Raw genomic sequence first — 20179 nt, 5'->3', positions numbered from 1 at the left:
GTTGTCGCATTTATCTTGTTGAAATCCTCCAACAGGCTCTTTTTTGTAAGTTGACTGGTTTGCACACCAATAATACAGTGCAATAATAGAATAGTAGAATAGATAGTAAAATTATGCAATAGAATGGCCAGAGTAAAATAGTGCTACAGTACAATCAACAGCGGGGTGTATTAGAAGGCTATGGTGAAGAGGTACGTTTTTAGCTTATTTCTGAAAATATTAAGAGATCTAGCTTCCCTAATGTCCATAGGTAGTGTGTTCCATAACTTTGGTGCATAGTTAGCAAAGGCTGCATCCCCGATTTTCTTTAGACTGTGGCTTGGAACCTTCAATAGTAGATGATCGCAATGTTTATACTTTGTATATAAGGAGGAGGACCTTGAAATCAATTCTAAATGTTACCGGAAGCCAGTGTAGGTTATTTACTTGTAACTTTGGGTTTGATCCAAGGAGTAAGTTGCCCCATATTGCTCTGTAACATTTCTCTTTTGTTATAGGACCGACTAGTAGGATTTCAGTTTTGCCCTCATTTAATTTTAGGAAGTTGTTCGTCATCCATTTGTTTATTGCTAAGAGACAGGCGGAAATGGAGTTTATAGCTGTGTGATAATTTGGTTCAGCGGAGATGTACAATTGTGTGTAATCTGCGTAACTATGGAAACATACATTGTGCTTTCTAATGATGTCTCCTCAATGTTCAATGTTCAATGCAATGTTCAATGCAAGTAAAGCACTTTAAAGTATGACTAAATGCTTTCTTGACTATATATATAGTAACTGTTCCAAAATGCATAGATTTCTATGTATTTTAGGGGTTTGGGGGGCTAGCTCTTTTTAATATAAATGTCAGATTGTTTTATTTATTTCATAGATTTCTATGCATTTCAGGAGTTTGGGGGGCTGGCTCCCCCAAATAATTAAATAACATAACCCTAACCTAACCCTAAAACCGAAATAAAGTTTAAAAAAAATAGTTACAAAATCCACCCATTTTCGCCCACAAACCGGCCAAAAGCCACACCATATACCAGCGTTTCTCAACCTTTTTTTTCAGTCACGGCACATGAAGGGTGCCGTGACTGAAAAAAAAGGTTGAGAAACGCTGGTATATGGTGTGGCTCTTTGTGGTACCACAGTAATTTTTGTGGCTCTTAGTCTCTGACTGGTTGGCCACCCCTGTTCTATGGTATGTGGTATATTCTATGGGATTTGGTATGTTCTATGGTATGTTCTATGGTGTGTGGTATATTCTATGGTGTGTGGTATGTTCTATGGTATGTGCTATGTTCTATGGTATGTGGTATGTTCTATGGTATGTGATATGTTCTATGGTATGTTCTATGGTGTGTGGTATGTTCTATGGTATGTGCTATGTTCTATGGTATGTGGTATGTTCTATGGTGTGTGGTATGTTCTATGGTATGTGATATGTTCTATGGTATGTTCTATGGTGTGTGGTATGTTCTATGGCATGTGCTATGTTCTATGGTATGTGGTATGTTCTATGGTGTGTGGTATGTTCTATGGTATGTGATATGTTCTATGGTGTGTGGTATGTTCTATGGTAAATTATTTATTTCAAATAGATTGAGAATGTACCCATTTTCAAAGTTGAATAAATGTTTCATTTTCATATTTTGTGATGCTTTGTGTGTTCTGCTTTATGTGTCCACCCCGTCATGTGCTGGTCCACCCTGTCATGCACTGGTCCACCCTGTCATCTTGATATTTTTTTATAATAATTCAATCATACTGTGAGATATGTTTAAATAATCTAGTGTGTTCAATAGCTAAGTGGGGGGCAATAATATGCAAATAAAAAACTGCATCCAAATATCACAGTTTTCTCCTAATTATAAAATATATATGTGCGAATTGTATGTGTGTCTTTTAAAAACAGATGGTTTACATAAAATCTTTTATTTATTTATAATTTAAAGCAAACAAATAACCCTGTTCAGGAAAGGGACATCATACCTTTCTGAAAAAGTAATTTTCATCTTAATATTGCAATGAAAACATATTTAACAGTAATGTATTATGTCCATGACAGGGTGGACATATCTCATGGTTTATTCTGCGAATATATGCCCATAATTATCTGAAAATATGTGTGGGAGCTCATATTTCTACAATTTGAGTATCTACTATTTATGATAAGACATAAAGGGAATGGGAAATTAAGATAAACATTTCTGAGTATTGTGAGGGTTGAAAGGCACTCTATGGTGATATTGACCCATTCAGGGTATTCTTGTTAGAGAGGAGATCCGGTACAAGAATCGAGTTCGTTGGTTGACTTTTTTTTATTACATTGGATGCCATTTTGTCACACTGTGTGTACTATATCCCTCTACTGCACGATAAACCAGCGTACAGAGTCAGCATGTTTTTGTCTGGAACCACGACCAAACAACAACAAAATTCTTAGATTCTGCTTTTTAGATGTTTCAGTTTGTCCATATACCAATCTTGTGTATAAACCGTGTGTCTGACCACAAATCTGTTCTGGTCCACGGTTTAAGGTTGGCATGGGGAAAACAGAAAAACACAAGAAGTTCTCATAATTAGTATGATGTACATGTCTGCTCTCTGACTTCTTCTTCTCAAATCACAGAAATAATTATAAATTATTTACTAAGATAAAGATTTTTTCCCCCCACAACAATAACGCCAACAGTACCTGCGGTTGTGGTGGAACGTACTGTCCGGGTTGTTGGTTCGGATACAGCGGGAAGTCCTGGTATGGCGGAGGGGCAGTGTAACCCGCACCGGACTTCTCATCGCCGGTCGGCGGAGCGCTCGCTGATTTATTATCGATGTCCATAATATGGATATGATTACTATATGCTATTCCGTTGTCCTTAAATCCCGTTACTCACAGTCCGGCAGTCCCTCTTCCGAGTTTGAGGAAAGTATGTGTCCCTTCCTTCCCCCTGTGTGTGAACAGAACTACACTCCTCTCTGCTACGGAACAGTGGTGGTGTGACGTTCTCCTGGCTTATTTGTTGTTGTAAATTTCGAGTTTTCAAAACTAATTTTTTAGTCTTCTTGATAAAATGGAACCTCTCTCTTTATATCTATGCATCCAACGCTGAAGCCAGGAAGATGGAGGGAGGGAGGGAGGGGCGAAGGGAGGTTCTGGTCTGCCGAGTGGGGGGAACACACCCACACACACACACGCACGCACGCGCACACACACGCACACAGCCCAGTCCCTATTAACTCTGGTAATTGTCCATACTCAAGAGTAGACACTCCTTTCAATAGGCCTGTAGCTCTATCCACAATCTCCCCTGCAAGGGTTTGAGGCTTGAGCATCCTGCATAATTATGTGTAATAAGAAAAAAAGCAGCAATCGGGAGAAACTCAAGTAAAACTGAGACGTTTTTTTCCATTTTTTTCTTCATATAGCTACTGTACAACGTGATTTGTATACAGACCTGTACTAGCTGTAGCATCAAGTCAAGTCAAGAGTTTTATTTGTCACGGCATACAAGTATACAATGAAATGCGGGTGGTCTTGCCCGCAACGATGTGCAATACAGTAGTACAACATATAATAGAATCCAATAAAACAACATTGTGCAATAAACAGGTAACATAGTGGGACATCTCTGTATTTGTACATAGTTATTTACAGAGCATGAAGGACATGCTAGGTCCTTTGGTAGTGCAATACACTGTTACTGTTGCTATACTATTTTTAAAGTGACCTTTCCTTTGTGGCCATAAGTGTGGGCGTGTGCAGCATGAGTGTGAATGAATGAATGAATGAATGAAAACTTTATTTAACAGATTGCAGAATGGGTACAATACAGTACGGCTCAATACATACAATTGTTAAGGGGATGCAGACCTGAGAAAGACGTTTGTCTTGTTTCCATCAGGGTCCCCCATTTTCAATTCATATAGACATTTATGACATACACAACATACATGACATTTATGGCATAGGGACATATAGGTATTTAGTACTGATACATTTGTGACATAGGCGGTATTCAAATATACAGTACTGTTACCCCTAGATCCTGACAGAGTATATACATATGATGGGGAGGGGACTGTACATTAGGAGGGGGTGGGTGGGTGGGAGGGAAATATACATACGGCGGGGAGGGAATATATACATGCGGTGGGGAGGAGACTGTCTATTAGGAGGTGGTGGGGGTTTTGGGCATCTACGGTGGCCAGTTTCGAATTGCAGCCTCCCGTAGGTGCTCTTTAAGGGCGGTTTTGAATGTGGGCAGGGATTCACATTCCTTTACAGCTTTGGGTAGGGCGTTCCACATTGTTGTGGCATAATTGCGAAACGTGTTTAGTCCCTTGTTTGAGCCGAATCTGGGTTTAACATGATTTGTTGAGCTTCCTCTGGTGTAGTGGTTGTGGTATTCACTGACCTTTGGGAAGTATTTTGACATGTACATGGGCACCCCGGTCGTATAGTGTATCTTGTAGACCAGGCCCATTGCAAGTTGCTGTACTCTGTCGTCTACTCTAAGCCATCCTAGGTTGGCAAAGTGGGCAGGGGTGAGGTGGGTTCTGGGGTTCAGGTCAAGTAGTAGTCTGACCAGTTTGTTTTGTGATGTTTGTAATTTTGTTTTAAGCGCCTTTGAGGTGCTTTGGTACCATGAGGTGCACGCATAGTCATAGTACCCTTGAATGAGTGCTCCTGCCAGAGTCTTCAGGGTATTCTTGTTTACCAGAGAGGAGATCCGGTACAAGAATCTAGTTCGTTGGTTGACTTTTTTTTATTACATTGGATGCCATTTTGTCACAGGAAAGATTTGCCTCTAGGATGGAACCCAGGTAGTGTGTGCTTGCTCATGTTAAAGTGGCTGCTAGTGTGCGAGCGTGCACAGCGTGCATGTCGTGTGTGTGCTCATGTGTGCTTGTGTTATGGTTTGTCAACAACCCCAATAGCACGGCACAGACAGGTAGTTCAGAGTTAGCCAAAAACCAGGGCGTATTTATTTCACTGATTCTTGAGAGTCGGGACAAAACACTTTTTAATATTATATTTTGAGAATGCACACTATATTGATTAGAGTTGTATATTCATGTAGAGAAAGGTCTGAGCTATTTAACCATGTAAAGGTGCGGGCTCTACATAGAAAAACATTTTGAACAAATTCACATGTTTCCCTTTGAAACTTGATTTGGGTTAACTCCGTCAGACACACAAAAAAGTATATAATTCTAATTATTCCAGTCCAACAAGAATCTAAGGTTCTGAAGTATGTTGTAATAGTGTTTAGTTACTCTGGTATGCAATCAAATATAATATATAAACCTCAGGTGTAATTTCACACTATTCTGAAAACACAGATTTAGAAATATTTGCATTTTCAAACTTTGTTTTTAATTTTGATATGATAAAAAAAAGATCATTAAGTAAATAAGACAAGAGGATGAAGATCTGATGCTCCTTTATTACTTAAACAACATAAACTGAAGAAGGAATTTGTATTTTCCACAGAATTAACAAAAACAAACATCTGACGGTGTTGACAAAGATCTGACGGAGTTGACGAGAAACTGACAGAGTTGACTAAATTGTATATGCATCTCTGATAAATGAACACATGCATTTTTTAAACAGATGGAAGTGACAATGATAAGAACTAATAACTCCTTGTTAATGTTAATACTGAACATTTTGTTAACTCAATTGTAATAACAACAAACTTTACATACACTGTTTCCAACTATTACAAAATGCACTGTTTCCAACAAAAACAGTCATGGAGACCAGGACCCCTTCTTCTCGTCCCTGTTTTCATCTATACCCAACTTCCTTATCTCCACGTTCTCACCCTGCACTTCTCCTCTTCGTTTCCTTCTGCATTTCCGATTAGTTTCACTATGATGTCTTGAACTGGGCAGAAACAGAACCTTTTCTGTTGGACCATGGGGATGCAGAAATTCCACTTTTACATCTTGTTGATCAGTATCCACATCGATGATCTTGGCTAGCCACCAGTGGTCATCATATTAGGGCGGGCCATACTTTTGTGCAAACATGAATTTTAAAGAAATCTTAACATGAGGGGTGTCTAAAATATGTGTTTCTTGTGGGGAATTAAAATATAGGAAACATTTTCGGAAATGATAACTCTAACTTACATCATTTTGTATTTCAAACTGGCAGATTTGACCATTTTTCACCCCTTTGCAGGGCCGGACTGGGGGAATTATTCAGGCCAGGAAATATAGTGCGAAATATAGCCCAAGTCAGGCACATTTTTAAGCAGGGGGTCTGGGGGTCCCCCACCAGGAAGATTTTTGTTACAATGACTTAATTCCCTACATGCTGGTGCAGGACTTTTAAAATGTTTACCCTTTAAATGCCATTGTTTGTGATGGCATCACAAATTATTGTTAAAAAAACACACACATTTAAATATTTTCAATATATCAAATGCAAAGTGGATTTTTCTGGGGGGGATTATTACAGGCTAATAATTGTTATAATCATCATGTGTCAATGATTAGCAACAACACTGATTTTGATGGATTTTTAGTTTTTGTAATGTCAGACTTAACAACTCAGAAATCAGAAAAGTTAGAGTATTTCATTTTAATCTGACAAGAAAAATTTAAATGGTTATGATCAGGACTGAAGTTGAATAAAAGATTTATGCAGGGAAAAAATGACAGGGGATGATGATGATGCATGGTAACATTAGCTATGTTAGCTAGCTAGCATGTTTATTTTTATCACTGACTAACCTGGTGGTCCCGTGGTGCAAGAAAACATTTGGTCAATGTTGCCACATTTAGCGGCAACATTTAGGGCGTCCCGTCTCTGCTCCATGCTTCCTCTTTTTTTCACTGTTGAAGTGTTGAAACATTTCATTTCCAGTAATTCCCATCTGACTGTTCTTTGAAATACAAGCAGTCAGCAGTCAGTGGCGTCGCGTGGGTAAAATAACAGGGGAAGCCAAAAAAAAATTATTAAAAAAAAAATTATTCAATGTTTTTATTAATAATTTTTTTTTTTTTTTTTTTTTTTTTTTTTAAGTCAAGCAGTCACCATGTACACTACAGTATGGCTCGGCGGCCAGTCAAACGTTATTTCTATTTATTTAACAGATTGCAGAATGGGTACAATACAGTACGGCTCAATACACATTTACGATGAATTGAAAATGGGGGACCCTGATGTAAACAAGACGAAAGTCTTTCTCTGGTCTGCATCCCCTTAACAATTGTATGTATTGAGCTGTACTGTACTGTACCCATTCTGCAATCTGTTAATAAAGTTTTCATTCATTCACACAATTGTATAAGGGGATGCAGACCAGAGAAAGACGTTTGTCTTGTTTACATCAGGGTCATTAATACTGCTGGAGCATTGGTTAATTTTTGGTCCGATTTTTCCTTGCGCGATTTTGCGCGCCGCGTGGGAGCAAATTCGAGACACATATTCGGTTGCAAAAAGGTGTCCCACGGTCTCCTCTATGGCCGTGAATATTTTCACGCGGATCGGAATCACGGCGCGCCCGTGGGGCACTTTTCCGTTTCGGCGAGTTTATTCCACGCTTTCTGTTTTCCTTTTCTAAGCATTTTAGGGGCTACATGTGAATCAGTAAAAGTTGCGGGACGCCCAGATGTTTCCACGATAGAAAGCTCGCGTGGATCCCATAATAGGCTCACTTAATACAGCGTTTTTAAAATCACGCGACATTTTCAGGGTCGCGAGCCGACCTTTTCCCCTCGTTTTCGATGATGGAAGTGATTTAGGAAAAGCTTCGGCACGCCGAGAGGTCCCCGTGGATTTAATCTCGCGAGGATCGGGGCAATATTCGGCCCGTGGGAACAGTTACGGGTTAATACAATGTTCAGAGTGCAGAGGGGAAAATATGGCACCTGCCCCGCCTCCAGGTGGAATATTATGCTGAACGTCTTCCTCCCAGCTCCGTTTTAAACTTTTAGGGTGTGGCCAGTGGCAGTCAGCTCGAATCTGATTGGCTAGGATCGGATTTGGAGTTTGGACTCACTCTATAATGCTGGAAGCCTGGAGAAAGAGACCTACCAACTGCTTCTCTCCTATACTAGCTGCAGTAGTGAGCACAGTCTGACAGTGTGTTAGAGGGAGTGAGAAGGAGAAGAGGGAGACATAAAAAAAAAAAAAAAAAAAAAAAAAAACACAGATGCACAGATGAAAATGAATATATATATTAAAAAAAAAATATATTTTAATTTTTTTTTTCATATTTCATATTTCATAATTTGATATGAAATTTATAGGGAGGCATGGCTTCCGTTGGCTTCCACAAGGATTCGCCACTGTCAGCAGTATGTATTTTTCTCTCCCTCCCTCTCTGCCCCACCCTTCCTCTTTTTTCCACTGTTGAAACATTTCATTTCCAGTCATTTCCATCTGACTGTTCTGTGAAATACAAGCAGTATGTATTTTTCTCTCTTTCCCTCTCTGCTCGACCCTTCCTCTTTTTCCACTGTCCATCTTCAAGCGCAGGTTATGCTTGAAATTTTTTGTCTTTCGCTGTCTCTCCCTGTCATTTTGCAGAAGTGCCATCTGCCATTCCATTCGCCATCTGAAGACATGGCTCAAAAGGGACTATACCTAGACACTTAGCTTAAGGCACCCTTGCATGTTGTATGAGTCTGTATGTATATAAATGTTAAATGGTATATGTGATGTGTTGTGATGTCACGTTTTGTATGATGCATGTTTTAAGCATCACATTCCCCCACCCCCCTACAAGGACCACAATGGAAATAAGCTCTGAGCTTTTTTGTGTTTCATCCTTGGCAGTATATCCCGACTGTGCTCTTCTGTCACATGTTTATTTTTTATATTGTCAAATAAAGTCATTCATTCATTCATTCATTCATCTCAACTGTCAATCAGTTATATGGCCTGGTACCGCCTCCACCAATCACATGCGGCTCCCTTTGTGTGTGTGTGACAGACAGACAGAGCTCCCGATGGCCAGTCCGGGCCTTCGCCATACATGGATGCCAACATGAATCTGAAGGAAATCCTAACATGCAAGGTGTCTAAATGATGCATTTCTTAATGGGGAATTTAAATATGAGTACATTTTTGGGATAGGATAACTCTAACCTACATAATTTTGTATTATAAAATTTCGAAGATTTTAAAAGATATGGGAAATAATTTATAATGACAAAGCCATCATTAGCACTATCCATCATCACACATCGTCACACGTGCAGAGTTCAGGAAGAAATCCTGGACATTCTGTGTTACACCCTGTATGAATGTTGGCTTTTTCTGAGGATGCTCCCTTTCTCTCATTAACTTATAGGTTAACCCAAAGTCTTTCATTTGTTGAAGAAGACGATACTTTTTAAGAATCGTGCCTGATGAACTCAGTGCTGGTTTTTGGCGCCGTGGGCCAGGAGTTTGTTTGTTTGTCTTCAGCTCTCTTCTGAGGATGTGGTGGAATAGCAGGGCCTTTTGGATTTTCTGATTCCTTACTTTGCTTCCTGATAGCATATTCTTTGTTTCCGTGCCTGGAGAGTCCAGTGGTGATGTACAGTATTTGTAGCCTTTTTTCAGCACATTATTGTTTTTCTCAGGTTGTTTTGTTGCTTTGTTACATTTGTAATCTTCTCTTTTAAAGTTTGTATTTATCTTGAATGCCTTTTTCGTGTTTTACTTTGTTTCTGTTCCTGTCTGAGAGACTCTCTGCGCTGTCTGGCATTGTTATCTAGAATATCCTGATCTGGGGGGGTGTCTGCCTCCAGCACCGCACCTTCACAGGACCTTTTCTATCTGCACCTTTTCTGGACCTCTCTCCAATATTTTCTCCGATACCTCTGTGCCCTGTCTCCCATCTTGTCTATTTCTATTACTTTTTTGTCTTGAACCCTCTTTTTCCACCTTTGTCTTTCCTGCTCTTGCATGACATGTTTGCTCTCTTCGTCACTGTGTAATTCTTCTCTTCTCTTTCATTGGTACTCTCTATTTCTTCTCCTTCGCTCCTCAACTGACAATTTCTGTCTAGCCATGCTTTCCTATAATACAAAAGTCATGAAAATGTATTAGAATAAGACTATAAAATCAGGTGTCTATTTACTAAACATGATTGATTGATTGACGTTAAAGCTGCAGTGCGTAGTTTCTACAACTAGATGTTGCAAACATCTTCACACTGGCTTGTGCAGACAAAATCCATGTTCAGTGGAAGCAGTGGGAGAAAATTCAAAGACATTCATTCCAATAATCCTAGGGTATATTACAACTAGTGCTGTCAATGGATTAAAATATATAATCGTGATTAATCGCATGATTGTCCATAGTTAACTCGCGATTAATCATGAATTAATCGAATTTTTTTTAACATATCTTTTTTTATCTACCTTAAACAGATATTTTTCAAGTTCCAAGTTTTAATAATCTTATCAACATGAGTCAACAAATGCTTGCTTTATGCAGCCATTTAACACAAAAGGATGACCCTCATGCATTGCAAATTTGCATCAAATTCAAAACAGAGTGATGCACAAAATAACTTAAAAGAAAATAATAATTTAAAACAATGAATAAAGTGTGCATGAAATAATAGGGGAAAGAAAACGTTAGGAACTTGTTACATTCACCCACACAAGGGCTGAGTAATCACACACCCCCCCTCTCTCTCTCTCACACTCACACTCTCCCGGCTCTCTTTCTCTCTTGCCCCTTCCTCATCTCTCTCACCCCCCTCTCTCTCTATATATATCTCACACACACACACACACACACACTTCAGAAACAAACATAGTATCAATGAGAGCATCAATAATACACCTGAGTGAAGTCTAGTAATACAAAAATAATAATAATCTTAAAAGTTAATCGTGAGTTAAAAAAAATAGTGGCGTTAATAGAATCGGGCGATAACGCGTTAATACCGTGTTAACTTTGACAGCCTTAATTACAACTGATAAGATTGTGACAACTGACTAGTAAAGAATTATCCTGTTGATCACTCCATACCATAATGTATTACACTATGGATGGAAAGTCAGAGAAAGGATGATGCAGCAATCTAGACACGCATGGACCAGTCCTATATTAAGAATTATTATAAAGATATTAAGATGAAATCAAATCAAATCAAATTTATTTGTAAGGCCCGACAACACACGTTAATGTACACGTCTTCTTTAAACAAGTCAAGAAGAAACATAACAATAAGTCAAGAACAGAACAAGAACACCATAAGGTCCAACAAATTTAAAAGAAATGCAAATAAATGAAAGAATGCAAGCACTCCCAGACCAGACATACCCCACGCGAAGGTAAGGAACAACTCACTAAAACCTAACAAATATCCACAGTTTACCACCGTGCCCCTCTGCTCTGATGATCTAAGTAAACAGTATAATAACAAGAATAACTGTTTTCTTCTGTCTTGTATCTCTTCTGGGATATGAAAGGGCAACATGGAACTCCTTCCCCGCTCTATAAGAGGCAAGAGTGTAGATGTTTGGTAGTGAAAACTACACACTGCACCATATTTTACATCAATCAATCAATCAACGTAGACAAGTGATATATTTATATTTATTTATTAACACATGTGCTGGGAAAGTAAGACAATTATTCAATAAGCAGACCACAGCCTGCCCATGCTCTGATGCATGCTATTATATGCACACTTCTGTGCAGATAAAACTCTGAAATAACATTTAAATCCTTTACCATGTTCAAAAATAGTATAACAATAGCATATTATGAGGTTATTGATGGATTTGTCAACTCCATCAGTTTACACGTCAACTCCGTCAGACACACAATCTGATGGAGTTGACGTCTGACAACTGACAAAAGGGCACACATTTTCCCTCCAAGCCTGTATTGTGCACTGCAGCTAGCTAGTTTTTTTGGCAGTTGCATAGCTGTCTTAATAATCTCACTGAAACACTTGAATTCAATCCACTATTGTTTTTTTTAAAGTATAATAACGGAGAGACGGTGTTGACATGTTCCAGCTGTGACCATCGGAATATTGACATTGTTTGTCTAAAATATCAAAAAGTGTAAAACTTACCAGACCATGTGTGGTAGTGTTGCATTCACCACATTCAGGGGAAGGAAAAGGGGTCCTCAGGGATAGAGCTAGCCATGCTATTGCCTGATTTAATTAGGTTTATGAAAAGGTCTGACAGAGTTGACATAAACTGAGGACACAACTTTGATAGGTAGATTTCTATGGGCAATATTATTTGAGTTTCATGGCATGCATTGTTTTATACATGTATAACCCTTATCTTTGATTTGATATGTATGTTTTCACAAGTGGAGAGGTCTTTCAAGCTTTTTTGGGCTGGTCAATAATGTAACCCCTTGCTGAGGACAAGATAATTAACATGGGAGCTTCTAACCACAGATTATACATTTAAACAAATATCCCCCAAAAAACAAATATATGTGCTAAAACATAACATCAGTATACACAATACCTTTAGATGTAACTTTGTGAGTATATCACTCATTATGAATTTCTTTATTTTTTATATAAATTAGACTTTTCTATGTAGGACATGTTTTGTCCCAACTCTCAAGAATCAGTGATTTACAAAACAGAAAAGAGCGAAAACAACTAAAGCACAAAGGGAGAATGTTCTTGGCAGAGTTGTCTGCGGCTCTGCAGCTCGTCTTCAGAGCAGAGACGGCACTGTGGCGTTGCGCCTCTGACTCTGCGGCTCTGCAGCTACTTGACGATCCACTCGGGAAACAGAGAGAGAGATAATGTCAACAAGACGAGCGAACGGAATACAATGCAGTCCAGAATTGTTTAGCTGAGTCAGTAACAACAACAAGCGGCTCCTCTTCAGTGTTACCCAAACACACAAAAAACAGAAAGGTCCCAAGTCCAGGAAAATGCGAGAAAAACAGAGTATCCAAAAAAAGTACGTTCCAAAACTCACCAAGGCGCAATTGCGCAAAGCGGTCTATGAGGCAGAGATCCAACGGATGGCAGAGCAAAGCAACAGCGGCGACTTCCATAGACGTCCTGGAGAGAAACAGGCGAGGTACAACACGGGAGGAAACAAGCAGCAGCCAGTGGTAATCCAAAACGACCCGACACAGAACGTTAGGAACACCAGAGTATATAAGGGCTCCACCGAGCTGATTAGAACTCACTTCAGGTGCGCGAAGGTAATTGGTACCTTGAAGCGTGCGGAATCGGACCAATCCTCACAGCTTGTGTGTGGATAGTTCAGTGTTCTGTGGCACTCAGTGTTCATTGTTCAAGGCTCTGATGGCCTGGGGGAAGAAGCTGAGCCGAAGCCTCTCTGTCCTAGTAGCTGGGGTTCGCAGGCGTCTGCCTGACCTCAGCAGCTGGAACATGCTGTTATTGGGGTGGTGAGGGTCTTTCATTATTCTGCAGGCTCTGGATTTGCACCTCTTGTTGTATAGAACCTGCAGGGGAGGTAGTGCAATCCCCGTGGTACGCTCGGCAGAGCGCACCACTCTCTGTAGGGCCTTCTATGTGTGCGCATGCAGTGCACACACATACCCAGGGGTGCAGTCGTAATGTCAGAACTGCCTGGACGCCACACGTATGCGCATACATGTTCCCTTGCGTGCGCACAGAACAGATGATTATTATGCAAATGTAACAGGGTGGATTATCCCTGCTTTGTGGGAACGGTTGCTGGCAGTCACAAGGTAGCTGGACACAGTAGAGCTCCGTCTGACTGCACCCTCGTCTTTGGGCCTGGAGCATCAAACTGGGGCCCGGTAGTGGGAGTGAATGGGGCCCGGGATTTACCAACCTGGTCTGGTACTCTGGTCTTCCTCGCCTCTCCGGGGCGGTCAGCAGTACTCCCCAACTCGCTCTCACTTCCCTGAATACCTCCTTTAACCCTCCCACACCTAGTGACTGATATGCATAATTAGATTCGTTCCTCCCGCAAGCAGTACCCTCCCTTGATGACCACTAGAAACCTTACAATGAAAAGGGGAGAGTTGGGTAGGAAGGGGTTAATTGTATATACGTTACCCACACCAAAAGAGTTAACACTAGGCACAGGAATGGACACGCACACAGAACCCCATTTAAGCCTTTATGTTATTTTGTACTGTTACAAGGATTTAATAAGAATGGTCGTCTAGAATGAGGTCTTACCATGGCTCTGGTTGTAACTCAATATCTTATAGACACATATATTATACACCCACCTCTGGGTTAGTACCAGGGCTAATATACTTCAATGTGTTTGACTCCTCACCCACGTCTGGGTCGGTACTCGGTATAATACCTCTATCAGGCTTTAATTATATGGCAAGAATAATACCTCCCTAAGGCTTTACTTATGATGCACCAGGTCTGTAACCTCCCCACAGGGAAAGGGTTAATTAAATGGGAATTATTATTAAAGAACCAACACGTTATCACACTCAAAGGAAATCAAAAATGTGGGCCCACTGTACCAAAAGAAAAGTCCTATACTAATGCCGGCATAGAATGTGTATGGGGTACCCCTATGAACTGGATTTAGCAACGTTAGCTTCACCCGTAGGCTGCACCACACTGTGTACTGTGTAATAGCTCCGGAGCATCGAAGCCCTATTGTACTCAACCAAAATGGCGGCCTCGCCGCGCCACCACCGTCCAGGTAGCAAGATGGCGTCGAACGCTCTCGTCGCGGGCGCTAGCAAGCTGGGCTGGAGCAGAGGGCAGTAGCTGGCTGAGAGCGTGTGCTGGGTGATGGCGACCTCTGCTGGACGGAAGAACTCCCGTGCTGGGCTGTCGACCGCCGGAGCAGAGCAGACGTCGAAACGCCGGCGAAGGCTGGTTGTTGACAGCCGGCGCTGGGTTGACTCGCAGCCATACACTTGCCCTACCTTAAACTGAAGCTACTCTCTGGGTCCCAAACAGCCCACCTGCTACACGGTTATACTGTTGCGCCACGTGGCTGGCTACACCACCGGTCTTCTTCAGCGCCTCGCGCTCGGTGTACACTGGAGTCAATATAGCCGTTAGCAGCATGCTACTTATACCGCACACACTGCTACTATAACACGCTACCTATGGACGTTAGTCCTTGGGTTCAGTTTCTCTTACTCACGCACTATCACGGGTCCTTCTAGGATAACCCGTCATATACTCAAGTTCAATACGTTCGCCTGTGTGGTCCACAACGGGAGCTCTGTCGAGACACGACTGATCACATCCAAGTCCAAACTCGAAGAGGCTCGTTCTTCCCCCGTCCGTCTCCATTGGCTCGCTTCCTTCCCCGTCTCTCTCGTACGCTCTCTGCCTGCCTCCGCCCCCTGCTGGTACCGCCAACTAGCCACACAGGGAAAACTGGGTGGAAGAATATGATCCAGTGATACTGTTTATAATCCATATTCCAGCCAGTAGAAGAAGGAGAAGCCCATTGTTCGAGGGAATATTAATGGAAACTAGTTAGTATGTCTTGGTGCACCAGGGGAGATAAAAGGCAAGTCAGCACTTCTGAATAATAGCCATATTTTCAGGGTGCTACACATAAATAGTAGGAAACATGTTTGTATAGGAAATTACTAGTTTTAGTTTTTGTAAATATTGCCTTGAAATAGAGAAGCTGAAAAAGGTAGCAGGATGTAGCCTTCAATATATAAAGAAATGATATTGTCAACAGATATGGTTGAAAAACAAACAATGTTTTAAATGTAATTGTAGTTACAATTTCTTTAATTGAATTAACTTAAACTAGAAAAGTAAATACAAACTAAATTAACAATGTAACTTAGTTTACAGAAGGACAGTTTCCTTCTGAAGCACAACTCATCCTTCCAGTCGGGACCATTTACATTACATTTACATTTAGTCATTTAGCTGACGCTTTTATCCAAAGCGACTTACAAGTTCTGTACGACAAGACAGCAAGAAGGGTACAACTCTATCAGCTGAGTAACAATGTTCATCAAGTGTTGCGTGTTACAGTGTAGGTTAGTTTATTAGGACAAGTGCATGACAGTAAGGTTAGTCAGGGTTAGATTTTTTTTTTTTTTTTTTTAATCATTTCAGATAATGGTTGAAGAAGTGAGTCTTTAGTCGACGGCGAAAGATTGGACGGGATTCGGCTGTCCTAACTGGGATGGGTAGTTCATTCCACCATTGTGGGGCAAGGACTGAGAATAGGCGGCTTCTCTTTGATGACCCTCCGGGAGCTTGGATAGGAGTAGGTCTGAGGCGGCCAGAAGATGCAGAGCGTAGGGGTCTTGAGGGTGTGTAGTTAGAGACCATTGACCGGAGGTAGGCGGGAACGGTTCCCTTTGCCGCACGGTATGCTAGGTCGAGGGCCTTGAAGCGGATACGTGCAGCAATGGGGAGCCAGTGCAGGTCCCTAAGAAGTGGGGTGACATGGGCCGACTTCGGTAGGTTTGAGATCAGGCGGGCCGCTGCGTTTTTAATGAGTTGAAGAGGCTTGGTGGCAGTGGCCGGGAGGCCAGCTAGCAGTGCGTTGCAGTAGTCGAGGCGGGAGATGACTGTTGATTGGACGAGGAGTTGTCACATAGTGAGAGCTCCACAGATCAAGCACCACCACCACAGGGCTTGTATTTTGGTTTTGCACTTCTCGTTCTTTGTTATGTTATTGGTATCCTATTATTATGCAAAGTCTAGGTGATAGATAAGTGCCGGTACTTGGCGCACGGCGCGACAAGTCGAGTGAAAGTTGTGAACGCATTTTTGTGTGCGCGAGCGTCCGTGCGCGTACTTCTGCTCAGAAAACTGCTGGGACGGCGTGGTACGGCGTGGGACCACCACTGCACCACTGCACTGCACCGCTTACAGCTAAATATCCCAATGTATCTTCCTGGAATCACAAACTCAGATTGTAGTTATATTATTATTAGTAGTAGTAGTAGTAGTAGTAGTAGTAGTAGTAGTAGTAGTAGTAGTAGTAGTAGTAGTAGTAGTAGTAGTAGTAGTAGTAGTATAGTAGTAGTAGTAGTAGTAGTAGTAGTAGTAGTAGTAGTAGTAGTAGTAGTAGTAGTAGTAGTAGTAGTAGTAGTAGTAGTAGTAGTAGTTCAAGATTCAATGTTACGATCGAACCAAGTGGTCAAGTGTGGCAGTACCCCTGAACAGACAGACACAGGAAACAGATGATAAATAAACCAGATTTAATACATACAACAGGGAAAACAGGGGAATTAACTATGCAATTCTAACAGGGTCTAAGTGGGGGGAGTGTATGGATGCCAGCGGAGGAAATGTTAATGAGATGTGTAATATCGAATAACCTATGTGTGTGGATGCAGCCAGGTGTCTAATGTGTAAAGCTAATGTAATGTCAAATGTAAATGTACCCGGCTGTTGTTCATTTGCGTGTACTAACCAGTCCAGTAACAGAGGGTGGGGAATATCCATTGTACAATGCAGTGGCGGTTGGAATGCCCCACGGGCCCCGAGGCGAGATTGACAGCTCGGGCCCCCCCCCCCCCCCCCCCCCCCCCCCGATATTTATTGTATTATTAAAAAAAAAAAAAAAAAAAAAAAATCCAACATGAAACAAAACATATCACAATACAATAATAATACGTCAAATGTATATACTCTCTTTTCTGGACTCTTTTCGTATCACAAACAGTACTGTATTTGCAAATCTGGTATGTCATGTATAGATGTAGCACTACTGTCTATCTGTATGTCATTATGTTATAATGAATTGAAAATGGGGGACCCTGATGTAAACAAGACGAAAGTGTTTCTCTGGTCTGCATCCCCTTAACAATTGTATGTATTGAGCTGTACTGTATTGTACCCATTCTGCAATCTGTTAAATAAAGTTTTCATTCATTCACCATGACATGTTTAGGTATTTGGCCAGATCCAGCTTGTCTGTGATGAGAGTGTTTTCTGTCTTTATGATTGACTATCATCATTAGATATTTCAGTTTCGTTATTACAGTAGCTGGCTAACAGTACGTTAGTTGACTAATACCAGAGTCAGAATTGGGTAATATGCCGACTACTGGCAGTGATGCGACCTATGTTACCACATAACTTTTGTCATCTCTGGTACTATGCAGTGCACTATGCAAAACGGCAAAGAGATAGGTAACGTTCGTTAAGTGCCAAATTACCATCATCATGATACACCCTCACATAATTCACAAAGTGTTCACATGCGCCACCCATGTGGTAACCTAGAAATACCATAGATTGTGGCTAGGTGGTAACGTATATGTTTTCTATGATCACTATGAATTGAAAATGGGGGACCCTGATGTAAACAAGACAAACGTCTTTCTCTGGTCTGCATCCCCTTAACGAGCCGTACTGTATTGTACCCATTCTGCAATCTGTTAAATAAAGTTTTCATTCATTCATTCACATTACGTTAGTTAGCATCCAAGCTAGCGTGATAACGTTAGTAGTACTAGGTAGCTTACCTGCAATAATGTTGTCATCGTCCTGGACAGATAAGACTTGTTAAATCATAATATATCCACACTTTGTGCTGGTAAATGTCCCCTTTAGCTGCTCGGCGTCGTCGGATTTTAATACACCACGGTGGTGATGTGGGGGACCCTGATGTAAACAAGACGAAAGTCTTTCTCTGGTCTGCATCCCCTTAACAATTGTATGTATTGAGCTGTACTGTACTGTACCCATTCTGCAATCTGTTAATAAAGTTTTCATTCATTCATGTTTCAGGTGACTTATTATGTTGTGTTTCTCTGATGTCGCGTTCACGTTACGTGGGAAGAAGCGGAAGAACCAGAGGACATCTCGTTGCTACAACTAGGAAGCCTTCACGCATTGACTCGATCAAAACGCCCACATCCATACTTCCGCAATTCGTGACGCGAAGTGGGAGATATCGGGGTCTATAAAAAATCCCATATGTCCTAGTAGGAATTACAACTAGGAGGCTTACGTGAATGGTTTTTCCCAGTCGGAAGCTGATTCTTCCGATTCTTCCCACGTAATGTGAACGCGACATCAGAGAAAAATATCACCTCCGCGCTGCTTGTGAGATTTACGTGGCTACGTCACAGCCAAGGAAAGGGAGCGCTGGATTTGTGCAAAACGCCCTGTTCCTAAACCACACGCTATCAGTCGTACTCGTACCACAGTACTGGCAAAACGGGAGGAGCCTAGAATCAAAACAAACGCACCAGTCCCAGTTGCCGTTACCACCAGTTGTGTTCGATCCAGTCCCACACGCGAACGGCAACTCCATTCAGTCCCGGGCCTGGGCCCGGGGCCGGAGGGGGGGCCGGGGCCCGGGCCCCCCCTCCCGCCAGACGGTGGGCGGGCCCTAAGGCCGCTGCCTCCCCTGCCGCGCCTATAGCTCCGCCCCTGGTACAATGTCCGTCCATGCGTCCCGAGACGCCAGAGGAAAAGCGAGTGCACGCAGGTAGCGAAAACAGTGTTAACCGAGCGTGGGGGTATCCTTGAAGGAGAGAGGAGAGAGAATGCCGGTTAGCAAAAGAAAACCGGAAGAAACAAAACACAGGGACAACAAAGTAACAAAACCAGGTTTAGAATATGTCACAAGGAAGATTAACTAAGACTTGTAAGATAGATGTCTCGGAAAACGAACCACAAGTGATCAGTACGAACAAGCACTGAACGACGACGGGCTGCCTGTCGGGCTATTTATGCAGCCGGTGCTTCTCACTACGCGTGCGTCCCTGCGTCAAGTCAAGTCAAGTCAGTTTTATTTGTATAAACCCCTTAAAAAAAACCTTAAAACCCTTTTTTTGCTCCCGATCCGATCCCGATCATGTGATTTTGAGTATCTGCCTATACCGATCTTTCCCGATCCGATCTTTCACATTAGTAACCAATTTGAAAAAATAGTAAGCATTTTTTTTTTGTCCACTTTTTCTCCTTATTTTTCTATTCCAATTCTCCCCTTCAATTCTCCCCTCCCCTGTCTTGAACGTTGCTAGACTATGCATCCCACTGGTCGGCTGTAGTGAGGATAGAAGCCTTGCATCACGTGTCCCCTTCGGTACATGAGGAGGCAGCCTGTCGCATCTTTTCACCAGACAGCGCGGACTCTCAATGGCGAGGAGTAACACGTGGGAGGCTCACGCTGCCCCCCGATACTTCCTGTCTCTGCTGTACAGGCATCACCCAACCGACCTGTAGGAGTCGCTGTCCACAACGTCCAAATCCCCACCCATCGACTTTCCACCCGCTACCTCTGCCAATTGAGATAGTATGACGACTGGCCCAAACCG

At 41.8% G+C, this 20179-nt stretch overlaps 1 protein-coding gene across 5 annotated transcripts in view; it reads right to left on the bottom strand.

The window, feature by feature from the left end:
* LOC311246760 (uncharacterized protein) overlaps positions 1 to 3100 on the bottom strand; it is a 90323-nt gene extending 87223 nt beyond the window's left edge. For all 5 annotated transcript variants that reach the window (XR_014620816.1, XM_084336995.1, XM_084336992.1 and 2 more), the window contains exon 1: positions 2684 to 3100. Coding sequence is in view for 4 of the 5 variants with exons in the window: in XM_084336995.1 (XP_084193121.1) it covers positions 2684 to 2827 (144 nt within the window). In the remaining variant the exon portion in view is untranslated. The remainder of the gene's footprint in view (positions 1 to 2683) is intronic.
* Between the last annotated feature and the right edge of the window lie 17079 nt (positions 3101 to 20179).

Source organism: Notolepis coatsorum (assembly GCF_963971535.1).
Source record: "Notolepis coatsorum genome assembly, chromosome: 19".
In the NCBI taxonomy this organism is placed as follows: Eukaryota; Metazoa; Chordata; class Actinopteri; order Aulopiformes; family Paralepididae; genus Notolepis; species Notolepis coatsorum.
Note: the sequence above shows the minus strand (reverse complement) of the source record. Positions and strands in the feature narration are given on the sequence as shown.